Raw genomic sequence first — 27,116 nt, 5'->3', positions numbered from 1 at the left:
GGAACCACTTACCGTACCCTGTTGTGGGTAAGCCCAGATGTTTCATGCGATTCTTCACAAGCTCAGACAGTTCCTGCCTTTCCGACCGCCGGTAGAGATTCAGTCTCTGCTGATTGATCCACTCGGCCGTCTTTGAGGTCTGCTTGTTGGCTCCTTTGCGGCTCAGCCGCCGAGCCCACTGCATGCTTTTCCTCCGGAGAAGTGGGTGCTCCGTCTGGTCAGCAGGACACGAATTCCGGTGGTGGTGGTGGTGGTGCGGCTTGGCATTCCAAGTCTCCTTCCCTTCCTTGAGGTCTTCGCAGTCTTCCACATTGATTGAAATCTGTGACTGGCAAGACCAGTAGTTCATGAGGAGGAAGTCATCAGCAGCTTGAGGGTCTATGACAACTCACCTTGGCCAACTCAACAAGGTCAACTGACCAAGGCCAACTCACCATGGCCAACTCAGCAAGGCCAACTGGCCATGGCCAAGTCACCACAGCCAACTGGCCAAGGCCAACTTGCCAAGACCATCTTGCCATGGCCAACTCATCATGGGACAAATTGCCATTGGCTAACTTGCCAAAGCAGTGATCTACCCTAACAAAGAGGAATGATTTCTTTCAAAAAGAAATCATTGGTTAGCAATGAAAGCCCCCGTTGACCAAAAAGATTTAGGTTGAATCGGTGAGAATCCATCTGGATCCAACAACATGCTAGGCTAGGTTAAAACAGCAATGGGCAAGTAGACATTCAAGGAGTTTTGGTGAGCCCAGCTCTTGCCTGCTTATCTTAGAATGAACCAGATCATCACAGGAAGTCAAATTAGGGTGTCCAGGTTGTGTGGCCCTATCCCTGAGTTCCCTCCATCTTGACTGGCTTTTGACTTGAAGAAGCAGGGGTTGGATTCTACTGGTTCTGACCGGTTTGGTTGAACTGGTTCGCTCCCACGATCAAGTGGGTTTGTCCACCCACTCCTGCACTGTACTGACCTATATCTTCTCAGCTGAGTCACACGGCAGAATGGATTGCCGCGTTTCAGCTCTTTTCCTCCCTAGCAGTAATGCGGAAGGCAAGTTTTCTCCAAACTCCGCACTCCAATCACCGAACCGGTTGTTAAACCAGCAGGATCCCCACCATTGCGAAGAAGCCAACGTTGAAAAGACATGCATATATGGAGACTCAGACCATACTCACCTGGGTTCTGATATCATGAGGCTGGGGTGGGATGGAGATGGAGGGAAAAGAGAGGACAGAGAGAAGAGAGAGAAAGAAAAAAGAAAACTTGATGCCTGATCTTTAAAACAATACACACCACTCCCCCCCCCTTTTTACTGAATGTATTGTGGCCTGCCAGTGGCCAGCAGAGGTGGCAGCAGAGTCAGACAGTGAGGAGATTGGGCAGGAACATGGGCCAGTCCTGGAGGCTGGGGAAGGCTCAGACGAGGGCTCTGCATCAGAGGCAGAGACGGGGCCGAGGCCGTCTGACAGTGATCAGGTGCCTACGGAGCTAGAGAGCAGTGAGGCAGAGGAACATCTGGAGCCTGTTCCCAGTGTGCACATGCGCAGAGCTGCCAGAAGAAAAGAACAGCTCAGAAATCAGGGTCAACTTGGGAGTGAGGCCACAGGTGGACGGTGAATGGCCCCTCCCATGGGAAATAAAAGAGGAGCGAAAGGGGAGTGGGCTTTTGCAGGAAACAATTTGTTCGTTCATTTGTTCATTTGTTTCAGGAGTGTGAAGATCTGTCCGTGAATCTCAGAGACTCTCTGCCCAGTCTTTTCTTGCACAGCGCCTCATTTGGGAAATATTTACATGGCAGCTTTCCAAGATAGATAAGGTATGTGGTCATAAATACTCCTTTGAAAGACTGTTTGTCAGGCCTTGCTGATGTGAATGAGAGGAATTCATATTTGTTTAATAAAAGGGGTTTTGTTGGGACCAGGACTCTGCCTCCTGCTTTTTGGGGAAGCCTAGGTCAGAACAGAATAGTAGATTGTCAAAAATATTGGTTGAAACCAATAGCTCTCTTAAAGCATTCTCTGAAATGTATATCAGCCTGGAAGTATAACGGTGCATTGGTCTTTTCTGTTGTGGATCTCGGGCTAGGATTCTAGCATCGGATCACAAGCACGGCCTGCTTGCTACTCTAGGACACAAAGAGATCCTTCATTGTTTTCCTTACATCGGTGGTGGAGAACATGTGGGATTCGGTTCTGTAGATTCCTATGGGAATCTCTGCGCTGGACGAACACAACTTCTGAAAGAGACGCCCGTAGGATCGGATCCAGAGATCGTCTTCTGTGATTTTCATCTGTGGGATAAAGTAAGAATATGAAGAAGCAAAAAAGAGAGAGAGAGAGAGAAAGAAGAAGGCACGATAGATAGTAGATTTTGAATTAAATTATGCTATTCTCCACTGGTTAGAGGGAGGTACTGCAGGCTACTTTGGCTGACTGCCAGTTGCCTGCAATTTGGCAGTTCAATTCTCACCAGGCTCAAGGTTGACTCAGCCTTCCGTCCTTCCAAAGTGGGTAAAATGAGGAGCCAAATTGTTTGTGGGCAAGAGGCTTACTCTGTAAACTGCTTAGAGAGGGCTGTAAAGCACTGTGAAGTGGTATATAAGTCTAAGTGCTATTTCTTTCTGTCTGTCAGTGTGTTCGTTTGTCTGTCCATCTGTCTATCAGCTGTGGTTGCTCAGTGGTTAGAATGCAGTATTGTAGCCTAATTCTTCCCACTGCTAGCAGTTCGATCCTGACCGGCTCAAGGTTGACTCAGCCTTCCATCCTTCCGAGGTGGGTAAAATGAGGACCCAGATTGTTGGGAGAAAGAGGCTGACTGTGTAAACTGCTTAGAGAGGGCTGTAAAAGCACTGTGAAGCGGTATATCAATCTAAGTGTGATTGCTATTGAAGATAGACATTAGGAAGGTATTCTAGGAAACTTCTCACTAGCAATGCCCCCAACGAGTATATCCAAGATGGGGCGAACCTATGATCTAAACCCATTTTAGAGATATTTGGAGACCAAATAAGTCTCCCTTGAACCATCCAAGGGAAAAGTCAAATATCTGACAAGCGCAACTTACTGCACAGAGATAGCCAGAGCCAGGCGTCGTATCCAGACCAAGTAATAATCTCGTGATGTTGATCATATAATCTTTCACGAAGGACTGAAAAGAAGAAAGGCATCCATCAGTCATTTTGGAGGGACAGAATCCAGGGGCTAGGATGTTGACAGGTTAGGCTCAAGTTGTTGTGGTGGCCAGCGGATCTGGTGGCAGATTCGGAGAGTAAGGAGGTTGGGGAGGAAGATGGGCCAGTGCTGGAGTCTGGGGAAGGCTCGAACAAGGGCTCTGTGTTAGAGGCAGAGAGGGGGCCTGGGCCGTATGCCGGTTATCAGCTGCCTTCAGAGTCAGACATCAGTGAGGCAGAAGAACAGCTGGAGCCTGTTCCCAGAGAGTTGCCAGACGAAGGGAAGAGCTAAGGAACAAAGGTCGACTTGGGAGTAAGGCCACAGGTGGACGATGAATGGCCCCTCCCAGAGGAAATAAAAGAGGGGAGAAAGGGGAGTGGAGTTTGCAGGAGACAATTAGTTCATTCCTGCATTCTGGCCAAGTATTGCGCCATCTGAAAGATATCGGCCTGGTCACTCTCCAAGCCTGATAAAGGTCAGTCACGGTGAACCGTCTTGAAAGACTGTGGGAGGAGAAAGACTTGGCTGGAGAGGAATTCACTGTCAATTCAATAAAAAGGGGTTTATTGGGACAGGGACTCAGCTTCGTGCTGCTGGGGAAGCCTAGGTCAACATTTGAAGTGATTCAAGGGTGATGATTGAAAAGCTTCCCTTCCCTCCCCAAAGCCAAGTAGCCCATCTTTCTGGAAGGAGAACTAAAGACAAATGTAGACATGTTGGCACCAGAACAATGGCCTCCTTCAAAATCCCTTCACTTCGAGGTCTCCCTCTCTCAAGGACCTTCGTCCTCCATTGCCATGATTCAGCACGGAACTGCTTGTAAAGCGGAACAGAAGGAGTGCCCATGAACGATTGGAGCAGTTGGCTTTGGAAAGAAGCATTAAAAAAAAAACCCCAACTTGTCCCTTTTTTCTGACCTGATAAAGGAGAGTATCTAACATGCTGATGCTGAAAACCCGGCCAGCGGCAAACGGGAGACGGAACATGAAAGCCAGGTTGGAGCCGTTCTCTCGTTCTTTCTGTGCAGGAGACAAGATGATGGAATAGGATAAAAACAGCTGTTTTTCAGAGCAGACCAGTTTTCCTGTCTCCAATGGGAGTTCGATTAGGAAATCAGTGGTGGGATTCAATTTTTTTTATTACTGATTCTGTGGGCGTTGGTTGGTGGGCGTGGCTTGGTGGGTGTGGCTTGGTGGGCATGGCAGGGGAAGGATACTGCAAAATCCCCACTCTCTCCCCACTCCAGGGGAAGGATACTGTAGAATCTCCCCTCCCTCCCCACTCCACTCCAGGGGAAGGTTACTACAAAATCCCCATTCCCTCCCAATCAGCTGGGACTCCGGAGGCAGAAAATAGATGCGGGCGTGGCCAGGCAGAGGTGGTATTTACCGGTTCTCCAAACTACTCAAAATTTCTGCTACAGGTTCTCCACAACTGGTCAGAACCTGCTGAATACCACCTCTGCAATAAATCTAGGAAGCTCATATAAAAAAGCACCATTATCTTGAAGCCCATTACTATCCATGTGTAGGAGAATAGCAGGTTAAAAGCTGGAAGGCGGAGTTAAACATGTCATCAGTTTGGAGTCATTGCATTCCCACAATAGACTGCTGTCCAATTTTTCAGGAGGTGTGAAGCTCAGAATCCAGAAATATTTTGACACATATTAGTTTCTTTAAAGGTGGGGGGATAGGAAACTAGAACAAAAAATCAGTCTACTAGGCAACTTCAAACCAAGAAGCTTGGTGTGTTTTTATTACAGACCTGGAGTTGGGGATTTGTGTTGTTTAATTACCTTCTCCAGTTTGGAAAGGGCCAACGAGTAGCTGTCCTTCGCCCGGAATTGCATAAACCTCATGTTGGACGGATGTGTCAATTCAGTAATGATACTCAAACTTGGGAAAAGTCTGGAAGAGAGGAAATAAACTAAAAAAATGACAGTCTTTTGTAAAGGTCTGAAAAACCAAAGATCTTCTTTAGCCTTTAGTCGTACTTTTTGTCCTCAGGAGAAACTGACCAGGTCTTTTAGGGAAAGATATGTAAAATGGTAGGGACGCGATGGCTCAGTGGCTTAAGACGCTGAGCTTGTCAATCAGAAAGGTCGGCAGTTCAGCAGTTCGAATCCCTAACAGAGTGAGCTCCCGTGACTTGTCCCAGCTTCTGCCAACCTAGCAGTTCAAAAGCACGTAAAAAGTGCAAGTAGAAAAATAGGAACCACCTTTGGAGGGAAGGGAACAGCGTTCCGTGCGCCTTCGGCATTGAATCATGCCGACCACATGACCATGGAGATGTCCTTGGACAGTGCTGGCTCTTCGGCTTTGAAATGGAGATGAGCACCGCCCCCTAGAGTCGGGAACGACTAGCACAGGTGTGCGAGGGGAACCTTTACCTATGTGAAAACCACTTTGGCGTAGTGGTTAAGGCTTCAGGCTAAACACCAGGAGACTTTGTGAGTTCTACTCTTGCCTTAGGCACAAAGCCACCTGGGTGGCTTAGGGCCAATCAGCAGAAGATGGTGAATTCTTGTCCCACCCTAGGCACCATCACCCAACTGGAAAGATTTTGGGCCAGCCACTTTCTCTCAGCTCTAGGAAGGAGGCAATGGTAATTCACCTCTGGAAAAAAAGACTTGTCCAGGCACTCTCTGAAAATTGGATATGATGGGATGTCTACGACTTGACTTCTCAGCAATTCTGAGCAGTTTTGGAACGCAGAAGATCTGTCCATCTACTTTGGTTAGCGGCCGGGGGGGGGGGGGGAATGTTTGCATGCTGTGAGCTCTCGTTGCCTCCTCACCTGAACATGGTCTGGACGTTGACAATGGTTTTGGCGTCTGCCATGTAATCTTCCTCCGCGCTCATTGTGCTTTCTTTATCCACCACCACCAAATTGTCCGCGTAAATGATGCCACATTGCAGCAAACTATCGAGGCTGTAAAAAAATGTTTTTCCGGGAACCATTAAGATCAAATTCTTCCATGCATCTAAGCTGAATTCATATCTATCTATCTATCTATCTATCTATCTATCTATCTATCTATCTATCTATCTATCTATCTATCTATCTATCTATCTATCTATCTATCTATCTATCTATCTGTCATCTACCTACCTATCTACATCTATCTATCTATCTATCTATCTATCTATCTATCTATCTATCTATCTATCTATCTATCTATCTATCTATCTATCTATCATCTATCTATCTATCTATCTATCTATCTATCTATCTATCTATCTATCGTCACAATTTCAGACACACAATGCTCTTTTCAGTAATATATACATTGACTCAGGAAAGAATTGTAGGCTGTGTGTGTACATGGACAATAACTGCATTTAATTCTTTGCAATTTGGGTTTTATTTAAAAAAAATATCCTTCTGGAAATTTGTTCTGCAGTGACTGCCAAGAGGGGTTCACAACTTTAAGATATAAGGGGAAGCCATATAAAGGAATGGGAAGAAGAGAAAGAAGGAAACAAACAATACGTAGCATATCAGCAGTAAAAAATATATATTCACAACTCCTAAATTCTTATGCTTCTGTAGGAAATGACCAGGCTGAGCCCGAAGTCAAACGCTGGAGAAATCCAGAGATTCAGGCAGTTCAAAAGAGTATAAAGATTTATTGCAAGCTTAAGCTCTCTACAAGAATCTGACCAACTAACAGTCAAGGGAAATGAGCGGGAGATAAGAAAGACATTCAAGGTGGGCTGCAATTAGTTCTCTTGTGGGCGCACAGAGACTCATGACTTATGACATGTTTGACCCCTCCCTCAGGCTCAGCCTGATCATCTCTTACACCTTCAAGCATACGGAAGATGGTTTTTTTAAAGTTCTGGGACAAAGAAGAAGACACTTACTTATCAATTGTACCTTCCATATAATAAACCATTGGAAAACAACAGATGGCTTCCAAGAAGTGATGGTCAGGTCTGGAAAAAAAAATAGAGACAAAAAAAAAAATCAGGTCCAACTCCATTAGCGTTCTTATTTCTTTCTAAACGTGCTCTTTCTAATTGTTAAGCTCTTGAAGCATGGATTTATCTTGTCTGGTTTTGGAAAAGTTGAGTCCATTCCTAAACATCTAAACAGATGTGTCTATACATCCCTGCTCCATTCCTCAGAGGGGAACCTCAAGAATTAATTCATAGACTAGGTCTGGAAGGGACCTTGGAGGTCCTCTGGCCCAGGTTGGAGTCCTCATACCATCTGGAAGAAATAGTTGTCCCATCTTTTCTTGAAAGCCTCCAGTGATGGAGCCCCCTCAACTCCAGGAGTCATTCGTTGTATCTAATGTGGCCCAATATTCTCAACTGAAGCAGGATCCCATCCCCCAGTGAAGATAGATCATGGATACCTTTGATCATCATTCAGATCCCACAAGTAGCCGAGTTTTCATAGGGGGCAGTAAGCTAAGCAGAACAGCTTCTATTCGTGCTCCAATTGCTGAGCACAAAGATAGGGTCATGTGGGGAAACCTGGAGCTCAATTAAGTGTTTAGTCTGGCAAGATTCCTGCCTATTGGCAAGCAACAATAAAAACACCATTCTGATCAGTCCATGGGGTCTTTTCTGGTTTCTTACACCTGACATTAAGCTCACCAAACGAAAGCACACACTGCATCACTACTTCTAGGACACACAATTGCAAAACCTGAGTTGGATTTAAAAAAGGGATCAGCCCAGAATCCCTATGTAGCCACAAAGTCCAACCTGCCTTGAATTCCTGTGGACCCTTATCTAACTCCAAGCAGCTACTAACTGTTAGTTGAGAAGATGCCTATGCGTAGGCACGAGTAGTAGCAATAAATCAATTTAATTGAGCCTTCCGCCTGACACTACTAGATAAATACTGCGAAGTTTCAAGGAGCATCTGCTTTCGTCTCCTCTTCCTCTCCACTAGTGACTCAAGTTTCACTCCTCAACTCGGAGGACCGACGGAAACCAAATTCCACAACAGGTAGGGAGGGAAGGAGGAAACTGGAGCAGCAATTGGGAACACTTTTCCAGCACAGCATTGTTTGAGTTCCCTACGCTTTTTAATGATGACTCAGCCCTGTTTAGCTGCAGACTCCTCCTTGCTGGCATTCTGGTTCTCTGCTATAAATGTTCTGGGTGTGTTGTTTCAACATGGAACAGTGACACAGCATACTGTGTGATCAAGAGAAATCATCTGGGGAAAAGAAAGAAAGAAAGAAAGAAAGAAAGAAAGAAAGAAAGAAAGAAAGAAAGAAAGAAAGAAAGAAAGAAAGAAAGAAAAAGAAAGTAAGGAAGAAAGAAAGAAAGAAAGAAAGGAGGGAGCGAGGGAGAGAGGGGGAGGGAGGAAGAGAGAAAGGAAGAAGAAAGAAAGAAGGGAGGAAGAGAAATTAAGAAAGGAGGGAGGGAGGGAGAGGGGAAGAAGGGAGGACAGAAGAAAGAAGGGAGGGAGGAAGGAAGAAAGGAGGGAGGAGGAAGAAAGAAAGTAAGGAAGGAAGGAGGAGAAAGAACACTGGAAGCCTTTAAGAAGATGTTGGATAGCCATTTGTCTGAAACGGTTTAGGGTTTCCTGCCTAGGCAGGGGGTTGGACTAGAAGACCTCCAAGGTCCTTTCCAACTCTGCTCTTGTATTGTAAAGGAGGGTGGGAGGGAGGAAAGAAGGAAAGAAGAAAGGAGAGAGGGAGGGAGGGAGAAAGAAAGGAAGAGGGAAAGGAAGGAAAGAAGAAAAAAAGAAAGAAAGAAAGAAAGAAACTTGCTTGTTGTCTAGCAGCAGCACGATGGGATTCAACTCTTTCCGTGAACGATAATACGCCCGAAGAGGGACAATAAAATTATACAAGCCGTTGCCCGCAGTCTCAGCGGACACAATGATCAACTTGTTCTTGAAGCCGTAGGCCTTCGCGTCTTCGTAACTGTTGTGTTTGCAGCCCTGGAAACACAGCATCAAAAATGTCCTTCAAGAGGCTGGGATTTACACTCAGTTTTTAGCCCAAGATTGATGCATATTAATTGACCCCAAAAATTACAGGTAGTCCTCAACTTACAGCACTTTCATTTAGTGACCATCCCAAGTCGCAACGACACTGAGAAAAGAGACTTCTGGCTGTTTTTTCACACACCATTGCAGCATCCTCACAGTCATCTGATTTATATTTGGATGCTTGACAACTGACTCACCTTTACAACGGGTTGCAGCATCCCAGGGCGGTCACATGATCCCCTTCCGGCAAGCAAAGTCAACGGGGAAGCCTGGTTGACTTCAGAACCGGGTGACTCGTTTAACAACTGCAGTGATTCAGTTAACAAATTGTGTCGAGGAAAGCCGCAAAACAGGGACCGTAAATTTCTCCCTTGGCAGCCTACATTTTTGGGCTCAGGTCGTAAGTCGAGGGCTACCTGTATCGTTCCACTTGGGGATCTTCGGAAGTGGCCTCTTACCTTGTCCAGGCGTAAGCAACAGAAGGGGGCCTTGACAGGTAAAAGATGGCAGAGGGTTGGAGAACTTCCAATGTAAGGTGAGTTGGGTGGATACCCTTTCACATACCTTAAAAAAAAGGAGATTTTGCATAAAATGAAGTAATAATAGTTACAGTCAAATCAATGATTAACAATGACAATAATGTGTTGTGGCCCAGCAGGTGCCATTGGAGCTGCCACCAGACTCCGACAGCCCTATGAGTCGGCTCTGGAGTATGTGGAGGACCCTGGACAGGGTTCCGACTCCGAGCAGGGCGCAGAGAGGCTGGTTGGCCACCAGGACGCACCTGAGCCTTGGACCAGTGGGGGGGAGACAAGGGAGAGTGATCCGGATGCCAGTAGTGAGTTGTTCCTGGATGCCCGGCACCAAAGCTAATAGGCATCAGGAACAGTTGCACAAGTACAGGAGGTAATTGCACTCAGCTGGTGGTCATTAGGCTCCTCTCCAGACTATAAAAAGACTGCTTGTGCACATGCCCCTCTTGCAGAAGTCAACGCATTGACTAAAAGTCGGAGAACTTTTGTAACTAGCTTGGCAGGCTGGATTGCTGCCAAGGTTTGTCTGAGTTGCTGCCAAGGTCCTTATCTGTTTGTTATGCTTGGCTTTCAGCCAACAAGGTTTTGGTTTCTTGCTATTAAAGTACATTCCAGTTAAGCTTGTCTTGGCATTCATTACTGGACGGAGGAGGGGGTCAGAACAATAAGGTATATGTATATACTAGATTGATAAAATGAGATTTTGTATAATTTGTAAGGGAGGACTATGGAGAGAGGATGCACGAAAGTTTTGTAACCAAAGATAAACAACTTTACAAAATATGGGACTTAACTTAGCAATGGTTAGACAGAAAATAGGGAAGTGAAATATACTAGAGAATTTTATAAAGATGTATTACTACCGGTTGGATTTAGGACGATGTATTGAAATGCCATAATATAAATTTATTCAAAATTTAGAATATCTCACATAAAAGGAAGTAATAATAGTTATAGTCAAATAAATGTTTAACAATGATAATAATTGTATACATATACACTATATTGCCAAAAGCATTCGCTCACCTGCCTTTACTCGCATATGAACTTACTGTACGTGACCTCCCATTCCTAATCCATAGGGTTCAATATGACGTTGGTCCACCCTTGGCAGCTATAACAGTTTCAACTCTTCTGGGAAGGCTGTCCACAAGGTTCAGGAGTTTGTTTATGGGGTTTTTTGACCATTCTTCCAGAAGCGCATTTGTGAGGTCGCACACTGATGTTGGACGAGTTTACGGGGCCTACCACTTCGTGGCTGAGTTGCTGTCGTTCCCAAACACTTCCACGTTCTCATAATACAGCTGACATTTGACTGTGGAATATTTAGGAGCGAGGAAACCTCACGACTGGATTTGTTGCGCAGGTGGCATCCTATCACAGTTCCACGCTGGGATTCACTGAGCTCCCGAGAGCGACCCATTCTTTCACCAATGTTTGTCAAAACAGCCTGCATGCCTGGGTCCTTGATTTTATACACCTGTGGCCATGGAAGGGATTGGAACACCTGATTCTGATTACTTGGATGGGTGAGTGAATACTTTTGGCAATATAGAGCCGAGGTGGCGCAGTGGTTAGGGTGCAGTACTGCAGGCCACTTCAGCTGACTGTTATCTGCAGTTCAGCGGTTCTAATCTCACCGGCTCAAGGTTGACTCAGCCTTCCATCCTTCCGAGGTGGGTGAAATGAGGACCCAGACTGTGGGGGCGATATGCTGACTCTGTAAACCGCTTAGAGAGGGCTGAAAGCCCTATGAAGCAGTAGATAAGTCTAACTGCTATTGCTATTGCTAATATAATGTATACCAGACTGATAATATGAGATTCTATATAAAGTGTAAGTGAAGACTGTGGTGAGGATGCACAGAAGTTTTGTAACCAATCGACACACTGTACGAAACTGGAAGATGGTTTTATGTTTTATTTTTGCCTGTGTTTGTTTGTTTAAAAATAAAAAAAATTACAACCCCAAAAAGGAGATGAAGATTTGAGCCCTCTTTTTCTTCCTGTCTATGCTTTCCTCAGCAAAGAACATAGATTCCAAGGGCCAGAAAGGACTCCCGAGCTCTGACATTAAGCTCCCAACGAAAGTACACACTGCATCACTACTTGTAGGACACGCAATTGCAGAACCTGAGTTGGGATTAAAAAAGGGATCAGTCCAGAATCCCTACGGAGCCACAAAGGAACTAAGTCCAACCTGCCTTGAATTCCTGTGGACCCTTATCTAACTCCAAGCAGCTACTAACTGTTAGTTGAGAAGATGCCTATGTGTAGGCACGAGTAGTAGCAATAAATCAATTTAATTGAGCCTTCCGCCTGACACTACTAGATAAATACTGCAAAGTTTCAAGGAGCATCTGCTTTCGTCTCCTCTTCCTCTCCACTAGTGACTCAAGTTTCACTCCTCAACTCGGAGGACCGATCAAAACCAGATTCCACAACAGGTAGGGAGGGAAGGAGGAAACTGGAGCAGCAATTGGGAACACTTTTCCAACACAGCATTGTTTGAGTTCCCTACGCTTTTTAATGATGACTCAGCCCTGTTTAGCTGCAGACTCCTTCTTGCTGGCATTCTTCTAGTCCAACCTCTTGTTCGAGCAGGAGGACGAGCCTTCTCAACATCGTGTGACTAAACCGGAACATGCGTACCGGAGCGCCGGAAACTTGAAAATCAACTGGCCCATGCGCATGTGTGCGCTGGCCACCTGGTATTCTGGTTTCCGACACTCCCGCATACCGTGAAGTTCAGTTGGCCGGCGTGCGTAAATGAGCTGGAAACCAGAAGAGCAGCTGGCGATGGCACAGACTGGGGGGAGGGAGGAAAGAGGGGTAAAGTTCAGCCATAATTAAAATGAGATCAGATCTGACTGCAATGGGGTATTGCCGAAACGGTGTTCCTAATAAATGACTGGATTTCTTTTGAAACTTGGCTTGAGGCTCATGAATTAATTAGGGCGTCTTTCGGAAACCTGACAGACAGTCAGATCTGTCTATTTGTCAAAACCTCCAATGATGGAGCACCCACAACTCCAGGAGGCAAGCCGGTGGTGTGTTCCTGCCACTTTAATAACCGGTTCGGTAATCGCGTGCTGATCGTCGGAGCTACCGGTTCACCTGAACCACTCCAAACTGGCTGAATCCCATCCCTGAGACAAACTCTTCCATTGGTTAATTGTTCTCATTGTCAAGAAATTATTCCTTATTTCTAGGTTGGATGTCTCCTTAGCAAGCTTCTTCTTGCCTTACCTTCTGGTGCTTTGGAGAACAAGTCAATCCCCTCTACTGTGTCCCTCAAGTACTGTGAGACAATTATCATGTCCCGTCTCCCACCCAATCCTTCTCTTCAATAGGTTACACAGGTTAGCTCCCTCATACGATTTAGCCTCTGTTCCCGTTATCCTTCTTGTTGGTCTACTTGCAAGGAGGTCTACCAATGTTCAGGTGAACTACATCAGAAATGTAGACGGACGTCTTGCTCAACTGGACTTCACCAACCCTGATCAAGTTCCCCACACACCTTTTAACAGAACTCCGATTTGCTGCCCACAGACCGGATCTGAAAAATTTAGAGAGGAGGGGGCTGCCTTTCAGCTGACTTTGTTTCAAGAATGTGAGAGTATGAAAGCAGTTCCACTTTTCCCCACCAGATGGTACTGCTGTTCCATCTTAGCCAAATAAACTCTTGATTGCCTCCCCGTTTTTGACAGCTGCTGGTGGGAGCTGGGAAAATAGAGCTGAAATAGACCATTAAGAGGAGGTTAATGTATGCAAATAGGCTCCTGCTGGGAGGTATATAATAGGAAATTTGCATGGCTGCACTTACGGGGGAACTGAATGCCGGAATCACACTGAGTCTCTTTTAATGCTCAGAGCACAACCTTGGCAGAGACGACATGCTCTCTTGCACATCAAAACACGTTTTTTTTTTAAACCGTTTCAAAGACAATCGAAATATTAATGGACAGATTAAAAGATTTGGCACATTTGCAGGTTTCAAGCGGAATAAACACACGGCGGAGATGTTAACAACGAAGAGGAGAATGGAAGATCAAACAGAATCGACCCGTAAAGCGGGGATTTTAAGATTGGGAAGAAAGGCAAAATAATAGGATATCTATCACACGTGAATTTCAAGTTGCGTCAAACTCATTGTGTGGGAGAGGTGGAGTGAAACGACAAAAGAGTTTGTGGACAAGACATGCCATGCTTGGTGTGTGGGCTGGCTGTGTTTGCACGCTGTAGAAAGTTCGCCCCCAGCCCTCTCCTAGAAGAATGAAATATTTTGAGAAATATTAAAAAGGCAGAATATTATATTTCCCTGGAAACATGCATTTTTTAGAGGCAGGAAGCAGACTCGCTCTTAATAGCCTCTGCCTTTCTTAATAGCTCTCAGCAGATGTCAGCACTTAAGAGACAAAGAGATTGCTAGTTCTATTCATAAGCAAATTCCCTGCAGCAAGGTCTGAACAATGGTAGGATTAACCCTCAGCCACCCTGTTTCCCCTAAAATAAGACCTCCCGGATAATAAGGCTAATGTGCTAAAATAAGCCCTCACCCCAAAATAAGCCCTTCCCTAATATATTGCAACACAGCAGCAGCCATGTGGTGAACACACTTGCTACCTTCTGCACCTCAAAAATAATAAGACCTCCCCAAAAATAAGGCCAAGTGCTTATTTCGGGAGTCAAAAGAAAATAAGACATTGTCTTATTTTGGGGAAATCATGGTAGGAATTGCCCAACAAGCACCTTCATTGCATCAGCAGTCCAAACTTCAACGAAGCCTAGCTCAGACAACCTACAGAGCCAGCTATCACCACTACAACAACCAATAGAATGCATGTTCTTGCACAGGAACAGGAAGCTCAAGTGCAAATCCCAAGAGAAGGCATAAATACCTGCCCACTCTCAACTCCATAGGGTCAGCTGTCCAGAACCATGTGCCTGGTGGTTCTGCTTCAACCATTAAACCTTCTTCCCAAGAAGCCCCCAGCCTACATTTTGTCTCCAGTGCCTTCCTCCTGGCTTGGGAACTGAACCAGATGGATATTTCTTCCAACAGTGCATTTGAGCATGTGGGTGCGTTTGGGCTCCTCTTGGAGAGGATCGAAAGAACTCACTCTATAATGGTCAGGACGTCGTCATCGGACTGAGTCACCTCGTCCTCGGATTGGTCGCTCAGCATGTCGCAGGGTAGAAGAGAAGAGGCATCCGCCACCTCCAAAACTGGGGCGATGCTGGGCCTCCTTTTTCCAGACCCGTTCTCGGATGGCAATGTTAACTTGGAGCTGTGATTGGGATGGCATTCGGTGTTCTGAAGATCCATGGCCACCGTGCCTGGTCAGGATAACAAGGAGGAGGAGAGATCAGCTGCGGCCTGGGGCTTTGCCGGTCTGAAGTTCTCGTAGACCAGCTGGCGTGAAGGAAGGTCTTTTCCCTCGCGGGAAAACCAATGAAGGAGGTGACTGCTTTTGAAAGTCAGAGGGATTTTGCAATGCACCTGTTGGGCACAAGCAACCAAAACCAATGGTGGGATGCAACCACTGATTTGGTGAATGCACACGTGTGCGCTTTGCACATGGGCGTACCTAACACATGCTTTGCATGCATGCTCAGCATTCAAAGACTGCCAATTTTAAGCTAAAAAGCTTACCTTCTATGTCAGTGCCAGTGAGTAAAACAGCTGACGCATGGCAACCACGCGAATCAGCTGAGCTAAAAAGCAGGGAAATATTGGACGGGAAAGGGCAAAGGTGGATGGGCGGGGCCAACTGTTCACCGGAAGTACCAGTTCACCCGAACCGGTCAGAACCAGCTGAATCCCACCCCTGGCCAGAACCATCCATGGGTGGTCTGAAGCAGAAGCTTTATTGCTAGTTAGAAGAACCTCTCCAGATTGTCCTCGTTCGTTTGGGAATGGTCAGATAAAGGTGTCAGGGATTCTGTGTCGCTTACTGCCACGTCAGGATTCTGAGCTCAGCCCCCTCTTAACGCCTCCTCCAGGCTGGCTGGAGATTCCACCCCAACCCATTTGGGGAAAGTTTAAGAGCAGCTCACCCATGCTAGCGATGATGCTATGGACTGGCAATCTTGACGGTCCCTCGTAGATCCCTTTGCCCATAAATTTCTGCTTCTGCTTCTCTTCCTGTTTGAAGATGAAGGCGGAGTTCTCCTCCTTGGTGATGTTGATGTAGAAACACGTATCGGACGCAGTCATGATGTGCCGTGGTCCCGGGTTGAGAAGGATGCTCTTGTTCTCCTTTTTCACGCCCATCAAGCAAACACCGTATCTGAGAGGGCAAAGGATCGAGGTAAAACCCAACCCTTCCAATATTCCTTTCGGATCTCCTCCTCGGCAAACCCACCTAAAGACCAAATTAAAAAATAAAATCGGGCATTTCCGCGTACTTTTTGTGAGCATGGAAGGACGCGTAGGTGAAGCTCTTCCCTTCATACTCCATGAAAAACTTGCTGTCGCCCATGCGGATGTGGTACACCTCATTGCCCGAGCAGCGCCCGTACATCCGTTGCCATTGTTCCGGAGACTCCTGGCCTTCCCTGGAAGTAAGAGAATAACGGAGTTATTACGGAGGGAGCCTGGCGGTCTTCTAGTCTGACCCCTTGCTCAAGCAGGAAACCAGAGGTGGTATTCATTTACTTTCCCTACGAGTTTGCAAATGTGAGCCTTTTGGCTAAAAAACAGCCTAAATGGGATGCCGTAGAGCCAGGGCGGATGAGGTTGGCCACGCGTGATTTTCGCTACTAGTTTGGGCGAACCGGGGCAAACCAGTAGAATACCACCTCTGATGGAAACTCTCTACCATTTCAGACAAGTGGTTGTCCAACCTCTTCTTAAAACCTCTAGTGTTGGAGCACCCACAACTTCTGGAGGCAAATTGTTCCAACGGTTAATTGTCAGGAAATTTCTCGCGTGAGAAATTTCTCACATGGAAAAGTAAATTCAAATCAAACAGAATAACAGGAGGAGGAGAAGCATGCTACCCTTTTTCAACTCACTGAGTGCTCTCTAGAAAATGTATTACAGAAAGCAGAAAGGCCTTAGCAAGGACAGAACCTACGGGAAGATGTATCAATTGTCTTGGGTTTCATGCGTGAAAAAAATCACAGTCCAAAAATGGACAAATTTCTCTTAAGTAGAAACACAATGTAAGAGATGACCAGGCTGAGACTGAGGGAGGGGTCAAATGTGTTATCAGTCATGAATTCCTTTGTGCTCACAAAATATCTAAATTCAGCCCACCTTTTGACATTTAGGTAGAGGTAAAGGTTCCCCTCACACATATGCGCTAGTCGTCCCAACTCTAGGAGGCGGTGATCATCTCCGTTTCAAAGCCGAAGAGCCAGCGCTGTCCGAAGACGTCTCCGTGGTCATGTGGCCGGTACGACTCAACGGCAAAGGCGCACGGAACGTTGTTCCCTTCCCACCAAAAGTGGTTCCTATTTATCTACTTGCATTTTTTAAACGTGCTTTCGAACTGCTAAGTTGGCAGAAGCTGGGACAAGTCACGGGAGCTCACTCCGTTACACGGCACTAGGGATTCGAACCGATGAACTGCCGACCTTTCTAATCGACAAGCTCAGCGTCTTAGCCACTGAGCCACCACATCCCATTTATCTACCGCCAATTTGCTTTGATTGTTAGTAGTTCAGAATCTTGTAGAGACCTTCAGCTTGCAATAAACTTTTATAACTCGTTTGAACGTCCGAGATTTCCTGATTTCTCACGGTCTGACATTCAACTTCTTTGACATGTACAGGTCAGATGTTGCCCCAGCTAGAAATTAAGCGGCCCGTCACAGTTTTTAACTACTTACTGCCCTCTGGAGGTATGGACGAGAAGGGTGATAAGAGTAGAGGTAGCTGGGCAGACACAATTCAGGGCCAGCATGGCGAATTTGCACTCCTCTTCGCACACCACGTGATCTAAAAAAACAACAACAGGTCCTTTCATATTCTGAAGCATTGTTTTAAGGATCTCTTTGACAAGTGGATTTGTAAGTACTTTTTTTTTTTAAAAAAAAGATGCCTTTATCACTTTCAAGGTGTGACACTTTTAGGGGTTTGCATTTTGTAAATTTTGACTTAGCTCTAACCCAGCTCCCCAAACCCTTTGAAGTAAATATTCCTTCATTAGGAACGCCGCCATAGACTAACAAGTCCCTCTGGCAGGGAGATGAACAGTTGATTGCCACATCTATTCATCTCTGCCCCCTGCCTTGTATGCCCAGAGCTAGGATGGAGTTTCGCTAGCAGCGGTGGCTCTTCCGTCCCAAGGACCGGCCCATAGATTTCCACTGCTCTCCTCTCCTCTGCCACATCTATTCATCTCCGCCCCCTGCCTTTTATCCCCAGAGCTAGGATGGGGCTTCACTAGCAGCGGTGGCTCTTCCGTCCCAAGGACCGGCCCATAGATTTCCACTGCTCTCCTCTCCTCTGCCATATCTATTCATCTCCACCCCCTGCCTTTTATGCCCAGAGCTAGGATGGGGCTTCGCTAGCAGGAGTGGCTCTTCGGTCCCAAGGACCGGCTCATAGATTTCCACTGCTGTCCTCTCCTCTGCCTTCTGCGCATCTGCGTGTCAGGCACTGAACCCAGCTGTTCCTCCTCTTCCTCATCAGCCACCTCCAGACATGGGGGCTGTTGACTCCCTATCTGAGGGATGACAGAGGACCCAGGCTCTGCTTCTGTCTCTCTCTCTCTGTCAGTTCCATCCTCTCTTGCCCCTTCATATATCTGCCTAAACGATAATGTCTGATTTTATTTCACTTTATCTTAATTAAGTTGAGGGATATCTTAAACCAAAAAAACAAAGCAGGGACCTCTTCCTTGATTCTGGGAGCTGAAAACAGATCCATTGCAAATTAAAAGTTTTAGGTAACTTTTAAAAATGTGGTAGGACACTAAACAGCTAAATAAAACCCATGAGCGTGTAACCAGGGTAGTGTGTGCAAATGAAGCTGTTCAATAAATGTTCCAGAAAAATTAACTAGCTGTTAATATAAAACTCCGTTTATATGTTTGCGGATGACAAATCATTGTATTTTCTTTTTTACAGCCCAGCTGGTAATCTGCTGGCTAGTGTTGATTAGAAAGGGAATGAAAATGCGTTGTATACCATCCAGCCTTTCCCCATCTGCAGAAATATTCTTTCCCCCCCCCCCCTTGTTTTGGGTTTGATTTATCCATCTTAATAACCATTGGACAGATGGCTGGAAAAATCCTACCTGCAAACTTGACGTGGAATTTATTCTCCGGCTTCAGAATCTGCACGTAGAGGGGACAGTTGGGAGCAAAATCTTTCACCGCCCAAGCTCTTAGGATGGTTTGATGATCCTACAGAAGAGTGAGTGCAAAGATCCTACTTAGAAATGGTCCCTGGAAATTTTTCACATTCTATGCTGGGGCACGGAAAGAAGTTTTTCAAAAGGTCCAAATTATTTGAACCCGCCGTTTCCAAGAGAATGTATAAGCAATATATTGATTGTTATGGCATTACAATAAGAATGAAATGGAATAAAATGGAATATAGAATAGAATAAGAGAATATAGAATAGAATATAGAATAGTATAATAGTATAATAGTATAGTATAATATAATATAGAATAGAATAGAACATAGAATAGAATATAGAATAGAATAATAGAATAGAAAATAGAATAGAAAATAGAATAGAACATAAAATAGAATAGAATATAGAATAGAAAAGAATATAGAATAGAATAATAGAATATAGAATAGAATTAGAATATAGAATAGAATAATAGAATAGAATGGAATGGAATAGTAGAATAGAACAGAATAGCACAGTATAGTATAGTATAGTATAGTATAGTATAGTATAGTATAGTATAGTATAGAATATAGAATAGAATAATAGAATAGAATATAGAATAGAATAGAATAGAATGGGACATAAAATAGAATATAGAATAACATAAAACAGAATAAAATATAGAATAGAATAATAGAATATAAAATAGAATAGAATAGAATGGAATGACATAGTAGAATAGAATAGAAAATAGAATAGAATAGAATAGAACATAAAAGAATAGAAAATAGAATAGAATAATAGAAAATAGTATAGAATAGAAAATAGAATAGAATAGAATAGTATAGCACAGCACAGCACAGCACAGAATAATAGAATATAGAATAGAATGGAATGGAATGGAATTATCTGAGGACTTCCTTCAGAGTTTCACCAATGTTGTCAGGGATGGGGAAAGAAGGGGGATGAAGCCCCTTTCTCCCTTCCTTGGCTCAATCCTCTTGTCATTTTGTGTTGTGACTTACCGCAGCTGTGCGGTCCACCTCATTTCGACTGCTCAGAATGAAGCAAGCTTCCCCATTGTCCATCCTGCAAACACAAAATATTCCATGACCCTGACTCCCTGGGAAGTTAACTTAGAAACACACCTGGAAGATCATATTTAAAAGTGGGAAACTTGTTCAGTGAATATGGCCCCATTTTACGACTTTTCTCGCCAACTTTGTGAAGTTGAACCATTGCGGTTGTTAAACGGGTACCACCGTTGGTGAGTGAATCTAAGTGAATCTGGCTTCCTCGTCGACTTTGCTTGTCAGGAGATCGCAAAATGGATATCATATGAGCCTGGGACGTCAATACGAAGTGTGCGAATGCGCTGGTGCGGTGGAGCTAAACTGGGGTGATGACTTGCGTGCCATCACAGGTATAGTGCAATATTAATGCAATATCGGTGTCAGGCCTGCAGTTATATCCCTTTTACGATCTTTGGCCTGCCACAGTTTCTCTTATTTCAGTATGCTGTTTCATTAGTGTAGTAATTGGAGTAGAAAGGAGTAGAATTGTGGAATGTGTTGTCATTCTTTTCTAGAAGCCCAAGGTCATCTTTTGTCTCTGCACTTCTGCACCTGACCGGAACCAGCTGGGTGGAGATGCCAATGTGGAAGAAGAAGATTGGACCATGTGATGGATTTGTGGGTGTGGGGACAAGATCATGAACTTTCAACTGGGTGGGAATCCTAGGTAACTTCCAGAATTGGGATTCCAAAGATGTGCTAAGATGTCTGACTTATTAAATTGGAACTTTAAGGATCGTTTTGCCTTGGACTCTGATTTAATTCTGCATGATACTTGGAACGCTGACAATCGGGTGTCCCATTTCAATTGTATCGCATGTGAAGGATGTGTGTTTGTGTTTTTATTTTGAGAGTTATAATGTACACTGAAGACGGTGTTTCATTTCGTTTGTGTGAGGTGCAATGACAGTAAACTAAATCAAACTCACTTTGCTCTCATGAGGTCCTGATCTTTCAGGGCAGATCCCTGGAGGTAGATCACCCGCTGGGACCACAATGGGATCTGAAGCACACGGCGCACCTGAATATCCATTTCTGTGGGGCAAAGGATGACCACGTAGTAATCCTGAAAGGTATGTTAAATGAAGACTCAATCATCTAGGTCGAAAGTATCTAGCAAGCTTAAATCATGGACCAACCAGATGAAAGATGTTTGGCTACTCATCCAAGAACCCAAAATGAAAATGTTTAGTTAGGCATTGAGTCAGAGAGTTTGGAGTGGTGTGGTGGCCTGTAGGTGGAGCTCTTGCCTCACAATCTTAGGTAGGGGTGATATTTCTCTGTCTGGCCACAAGGGGAATATATCTGCTGAACAAAACTCTGCATTGGGGACGGAAAGGCATCCGGCCAGTAAGGACTCAGTTGCATTCAGTTGCCCAGACTCCACCCTGCAAGGGATTATGGGGTCAGTAAAAGAAGATGATGAACAGAGTCAGAGAGTTGTTGGGATGTATCAACTCTTGCCACACTATTGGCCCCTCCCAGAGGAAACAAAAGAGGAGTGAAGGGGGAGGGGGCTTTTGCAGGGAACGATTCTTTCCTTCGGTCATTTCAAGAGTGTAAAGTTCTGTTTGTGATTATGAGAGACTCTGTGCCAAGTTTTGCCTTGCCCTGTGTTAGGAAACTAGTTATCTGGCAGCTCTCCAAGCGAGATAAGGTTCGTGTGGATAAACATTCCTCTGAAAGGCTGTTTGCCGAGCCTTGCAGACTGTGAATGAAAGGAATTCACAGTCATCTAAATAAAAGGTTTTTTTTGCCGGAACCAAGACTCGGCTTCTTGCTTTTTAAGGAAGCCTGGGTCAGAACATTGCCGATAAGACAGCCCACCCAACCTTTACCTGCAGCCTCGGATGAGCGTAGAACTCGTTCAGGAAGTCCATCAGCAGATCTATCTTGAGGGAGCTGACACAGAGCACAACATGCTTCTCCGTCTGAGCCCGGTGGCGGCTGTAATTTCCTCCTGACTTCTGCCGCTCCATCCACAGGTACACCAGCTCTTCAAACTGTAGGCAAAAAAAAAAAAACCAAGCAAGCAGATCTTCTCCAAGGGTCTGGGATCTGGGCAGAGTTCCCTGATGGTTAAAGGTTCTCCTTGATGGAGAAAGATCTGGGATTTGGGCAGGCTGCCTTTGGCGGTCAAGGATTCTCCTTGACGGAGAAAGATCAGGCATCTGGGCAGAGGGGCCTCACGGTTAAAGGTTCTTCTTGATGGAGAAAGATCTCCCACCACCAGCTCAGGAGGTGATGGAGATCTGATCAGAGTCCATACTATTATGGATGGAAGGAGGGAGGGATATATATATATATGTCATTTTTGAGGGATTACCAACGCTTTTTGCTTTGATCCAGCAAGTTGGAACTCCAGCACTGCCCTCACTCCAAAGCCCCTCTTACTTATGGCTCATCCCATCCATGTCGTGAACCCCAGAGAGTCATACCTTACCTGCAGAGGCAAGACCACAAGGGCCACGCATATCATGATCACCACCAGCAGCTGAGAAGGCCAGATCTTGGGGGTCACATCTCCGTAGCCGACGGTGGAGAAGGTGACGATGCAGAAATAAAAGGACTTGAAGAGCGAGAGATTCTCACCGGCCCTTTCTAAATGCTGGATGCCACAGGTCCTAGATCACAAGGGAGGAAAGATGAGATTCTAGCAGTAAAACCAGGTTTTCATCATAAAACTTTTACAGCATTGAAGAGCAACACCTTTTGGTGGGCTGGATGGCCATCATCCAAGGTTCTTGAGTCATTTTTGAAACTGGGAACAAGGAGCTAATTAATATTGCTTCACTTGGGATGTGGTCAATGAACCAATATTTTGGTAGCTTTCTACTTACTCCTTTGCCCATAGAAGAGAATATTTGTAGCTCAGGACTGAACCTGTGAGGTCCTTGGGGCTCTCTGAGCTTGGTGGTTTTCTTGCAGATGTTTCATGACCCAACTAGGAAACATCTAGTCCAGGGGTCCCCAACCTTTCGGACCTCAGGGACCACTAAATTCATAATTTTAAATCCCGCAGACCACTAATATGATCTGCCTAATGAATGGCTGGACGGGTGTGGCTAGCTAATCATGTGACTGGGTTGGCATGGCCAACTTGATGTCACTCACTTCGAGGGGCACCTCGCTGGCCTCTACTCATCCCTCTGCTCCCAAAATCTCCTCGCCTGCCCGCCCAGGATCCTTAGGGTCCCAACAGGAAGCAGTTGCTGGAGCTAAGCAGCCATCACAAGAAAGAGTTGGCCAAACAACTCAGTTCAAATTGGATCTGACCGAGAATGAGGCTCAGCAGAAGCACCTTACTGAGGACTAGGAGCATGGGCTTTCCAAGCAGAGGGAAGACCTGTGGGAGTGCAAAGCCAGCTACTGGCGCCTGGAGGCTCAGCAGGCTGAGATGGTCAGCCAGTTCCAGGCCATGATGCAGTCCCACTGGAACGAGGCCCTCTGACTCTTCGCCACCAGCGGCTCTTCCCTCCAGCCTTCGCCCAAAGCCCCCCACCAGGAAGTTGAAGCAGACCCCAAGTCAGAATTTCTGCCCCACTCTGACCCTCACAAAAGGACCCCGAAGGGGGAGACTCTCTGCAACAACACAAGCATTCATTGCACATATCTGGCCCAAGGGCCATAGTTCGAGAACCCCTGATTTAGTGCAATACAAAAAAATGCAAATAATTTTTCTGCGGACCACCAAAATTTTCTCCTGGACCACCAGTTGGTGACCACTGATGTGGTCAACAATCAACATGGAGCTATTGACATTTGTTTTAAATCGTTGGCTTGATCTGGTTTCCATCTGATTTGGAAAATTCAAACTATGTGATAAATTGGCTTGGCCTGATTATCCAAATTGATGGAGATAGACATTGAATTAGGGCAATTTGATTTTTTCAAATGCCAGAGGTTGGATCGTGTCTCCTTCAAGCCAAATCTCCTGTCGTGCTCGGCATGAAGGGGGCAGCCAAAGAACTTACCCAGTGAAAACAAGACAAAGCAGGGTGCAAATTAAAATGAGTACTTGGTTGAACATGGCAGACTGAGTCCGTTGTATTGCTCGATGCAAGTCATTCTGGAAGGAAGGAAGGAAGGAAAGAAGGAAAAGAGGAACGGAAAGGAAAGAGAAAAGGGGAGAAGAGAATGAAAGAGGGAAGGGGAGAGGGAGAAAGGAAGGAGTGAAGGAAGGAAGGAAGGAAAAGAGGAAAGGAAAGAGGAGAGAAGAGAATGAAAGAGGGAAGGGGTGAGGGAGAAAGGAAGGAGTGAAGGAAGGAAGGAAGGAAAGAAAGAAGAAAAGAAAGGGAAAGGAAAGAGAAAAGGGGAGAAGAGAATGAAAGGGGGAAGGGGAGAGGGAGAAAGGAAGGGATGAAGAAAGGAAGGAAGGAAGGAGAAGAGGAAAGGAAAGAGGAAAAGGGTAAAAATGAAAGAGGGAAGGAAAGAGGGAGAAAGGAAGGAGTGAAGAAAAGAAGGAAGGAGAAGAGGAAAGGAAAGGGGAGAAGGGAATGGAAAGGAAAGGAAGAAATTCAGTTTGTATCTCATCCCAGTTTGCGATTCAGCTGTCATAGAAACAAAATCCTTACTGTCGCATGGTATGTGATCCAAACAATATTATGGTTTGTTGACTTACATGTAGCGTTTTTTCTAAAACCCAACCACTGCGTTCTGTTAATCCAGACGTAAACTTTAGCAAGACTGTCTCAGTCCATTGTGCGTGTATCATCGCAACAAAGCAGTATGCGAGACACATACCCCAAATTTCTCGTGCAGAAAAGGCCCTCCCTTCTACCATCTACTTACTATCATGTTCTCCAAAGCATACTTCGCCAACCAGCAATTCAAGAACACAGGAATGAATAAATTCCGTAAAGGTGGCCAAAATATCTGAAAGAAAGCCAAAAGGATCTGGTTATGTTTGCTAGAAAATATCTTCTTGAGGCAAGTTTCTTTCCCGTTAACTACATGGAGACATCTGTAGAGTTCCCAAGGCAGCAATATAGTACAGAAATGGTTTGCAACTAAATTCTTACAAAGCCCACAAAATATTTGGAGTTGGCAGCTGTTAGTATAGAAAAGAATAGAATTCTTGATTGGCCAAGCGTGATTGGACACACAAGGAATTTGTCTTTGGTGCCGATGCGCTCAGTGTATATAAGTAGAACAAAAATACATTTGTCAAGAATAAAAAGATACAACACTTAGTGATAGTCATAGGTTACTAATAAGCTATCAAATCATACTAGGAAATAATTAAAAACAATATAACTTGAAAGATATAAGCAACATGGTTATTGTCATAAGTGGGGAGAGATAGGTACTGGGAAGGAAGAGAAGAATAATAGTAATACAGTCTTAGTAAATAGTTTGACAGTGTTGAAGGAATTAGTTGTTTAACAGAGTGATGGCATTTGGGGAAAAACTGTCCTTGTGTCTAGTTGTCCTATAGCCTCTTTTTGAGGGTAGGAGTTGAAAGAATTTATGTCCAGGATGTGAGGGGCTGTAGATATTTTCACGGCCCTCTTTTTGACTCCTGCAGTGTGCAGGTCCTCCATGGAAGGCAGGTTGGTAGCCATTGTTTCTTCTGCAGTTCTAATTATCCTCTGAAGTCTGCGTCTGTCTTGTTGGGTTGCAGAGCCAAACCAGACAGTTATGGAGGTGCAGAGGACAGAATCAATGATTCCTCTGTAGAATGTAGTATGTATAATGCCTGTATATATCTATATCTATATCTATATCTATATCTATATCTATATCTATATCTATATCTATATCTATATCTATATCTATATCTATATCTATATCTATATCTATATCTATATCTATATCTATATCTATATCTATATCTATATCTATATCTATATCTATATCTATATCTATATCTATATCTATATCTATCTATCTCTGTCTGTCTGTCTATCTATCTATCTATCTATCTATCTATCTATCTATCTATCTATCTATCTATCTATCTATCATCTATCTCTATCTATCTATCTATCTATCTATCTATCTATCTATCTATCTATCTATCTATCTATCTATCTATCTATCTATCTATCTATCTATCTTGTATAAGCTCTGTAGAATATAGAATGTAGTATGGCCCATTAGTACCCATACACTTTTCAAAAACTGTACTTTCAGTAAAAGGGAAGTGATTGTCTTAAAGAAGAGGCTCCAGACACCATCAGAAAATAAGAGAAATTCACATTTTCAGCAGTTGAACGTACCGTGATAATAAAGGGCACAGTGTTGATCATTTCAAGGATGAACGAAACACGAAATATTTGCTCACAAATGTTACCCTAGAGGAAGAAAAAGTGTTGGATACAGGCTAAGCTTTGGAAGATTAAGCCTTCATTAAACCTGTTCTAACAGAGGCTTTCCACGAGCATGAAGCAAACTCCTTGTCCTGACAAAAAACCCTTTTATTAATTGACTGTGAATTCTGCTCATTCACATCCAGCAAAGTCTTTCAAAGGAGGATTTACAGTCACAGACCTTATCTGGCTTGGAGAGCTGCCAGGCCAATCTCTGCAAAACTTGGCAAGGAGTCTCGGAGAGTCATGAACCAATGAAGTGAACTATTTGTCTCCTGCAAACTCCCCTCCCCTTTCGCTCCTCTTTTATTTTCTCTGGGAGGGGCCATTCATCATCCACCTGTGGCCTTACTCCCAAGTCAACCCCTGTTCTTTAGCTGTTCCCTTCATCTGGCAACTCTGCGCATGCGCACATTGGGAACAGGCTCCAGCTGTTCTTCTGCCTCACTGATGTCTGACTCTGAAGGCAGCCAATATTTAGCATGCGGCCCTGGCCCCCTCTCTGCCTCCGACACAGAGTCCTCACCAGAGCCTTCCCCAGGACTGGCCCATCTTCCTCCCCAACCTCCTCACTCTCTGAATCTGCTGCCAGCTCCACTGGCTGGCCACAACAGTTACCTCCATCCGAAGCAAACAAACCAAAAATGAAACACGGACTTATTTTCTGGAACTAGTGACTGTGTACTAGAATTGGGGAACCAAGTTGGGTGGATCTCGGCATTCCCACAGAACCCACAAACATCTTCAAATCAATTCACCATCAAGGTTTTT

General features: G+C 44.9%; 1 protein-coding gene across 9 annotated transcripts in view; it reads right to left on the bottom strand.

The window, feature by feature from the left end:
- The window catches only part of KCNT1 (potassium sodium-activated channel subfamily T member 1), an 87,382-nt gene that overhangs the window by 6,506 nt on the left and 53,760 nt on the right, over window positions 1–27,116 (bottom strand). For 7 of the 9 annotated variants that reach the window (XM_087704773.1, XM_087704772.1, XM_087704768.1 and 4 more), the window contains 22 exons: window positions 26,256–26,330; window positions 24,826–24,909; window positions 24,009–24,103; window positions 22,478–22,658; window positions 21,873–22,037; window positions 20,964–21,100; window positions 19,987–20,050; window positions 18,914–19,022; window positions 17,503–17,611; window positions 16,076–16,225; window positions 15,725–15,957; window positions 14,788–15,004; window positions 9,591–9,696; window positions 8,909–9,081; window positions 7,038–7,109; window positions 5,968–6,102; window positions 4,967–5,078; window positions 4,089–4,190; window positions 3,065–3,148; window positions 2,163–2,291; window positions 1,177–1,197; window positions 13–328 (listed from right to left, as the gene is read on the bottom strand). In XM_087704773.1, the coding sequence (XP_087560899.1) occupies window positions 13–328; window positions 1,177–1,197; window positions 2,163–2,291; window positions 3,065–3,148; window positions 4,089–4,190; window positions 4,967–5,078; window positions 5,968–6,102; window positions 7,038–7,109; window positions 8,909–9,081; window positions 9,591–9,696; window positions 14,788–15,004; window positions 15,725–15,957; window positions 16,076–16,225; window positions 17,503–17,611; window positions 18,914–19,022; window positions 19,987–20,050; window positions 20,964–21,100; window positions 21,873–22,037; window positions 22,478–22,658; window positions 24,009–24,103; window positions 24,826–24,909; window positions 26,256–26,330 (2,869 nt within the window). The remainder of the gene's footprint in view (window positions 1–12; window positions 329–1,176; window positions 1,198–2,162; window positions 2,292–3,064; window positions 3,149–4,088; window positions 4,191–4,966; window positions 5,079–5,967; window positions 6,103–7,037; window positions 7,110–8,908; window positions 9,082–9,590; window positions 9,697–14,787; window positions 15,005–15,724; window positions 15,958–16,075; window positions 16,226–17,502; window positions 17,612–18,913; window positions 19,023–19,986; window positions 20,051–20,963; window positions 21,101–21,872; window positions 22,038–22,477; window positions 22,659–24,008; window positions 24,104–24,825; window positions 24,910–26,255; window positions 26,331–27,116) is intronic. The other 2 variants (XR_015695489.1, XM_087704769.1) reach the window with 2 other exon arrangements.

This window comes from Thamnophis sirtalis, unplaced genomic scaffold, assembly GCF_051295495.1.
Source record: "Thamnophis sirtalis isolate CommonGarterSnake01/CBP01778 unplaced genomic scaffold, rThaSir2_p1.2 scaffold_2, whole genome shotgun sequence".
NCBI classification, from domain to species: Eukaryota; Metazoa; Chordata; class Lepidosauria; order Squamata; family Natricidae; genus Thamnophis; species Thamnophis sirtalis.
Note: the sequence above shows the minus strand (reverse complement) of the source record. Positions and strands in the feature narration are given on the sequence as shown.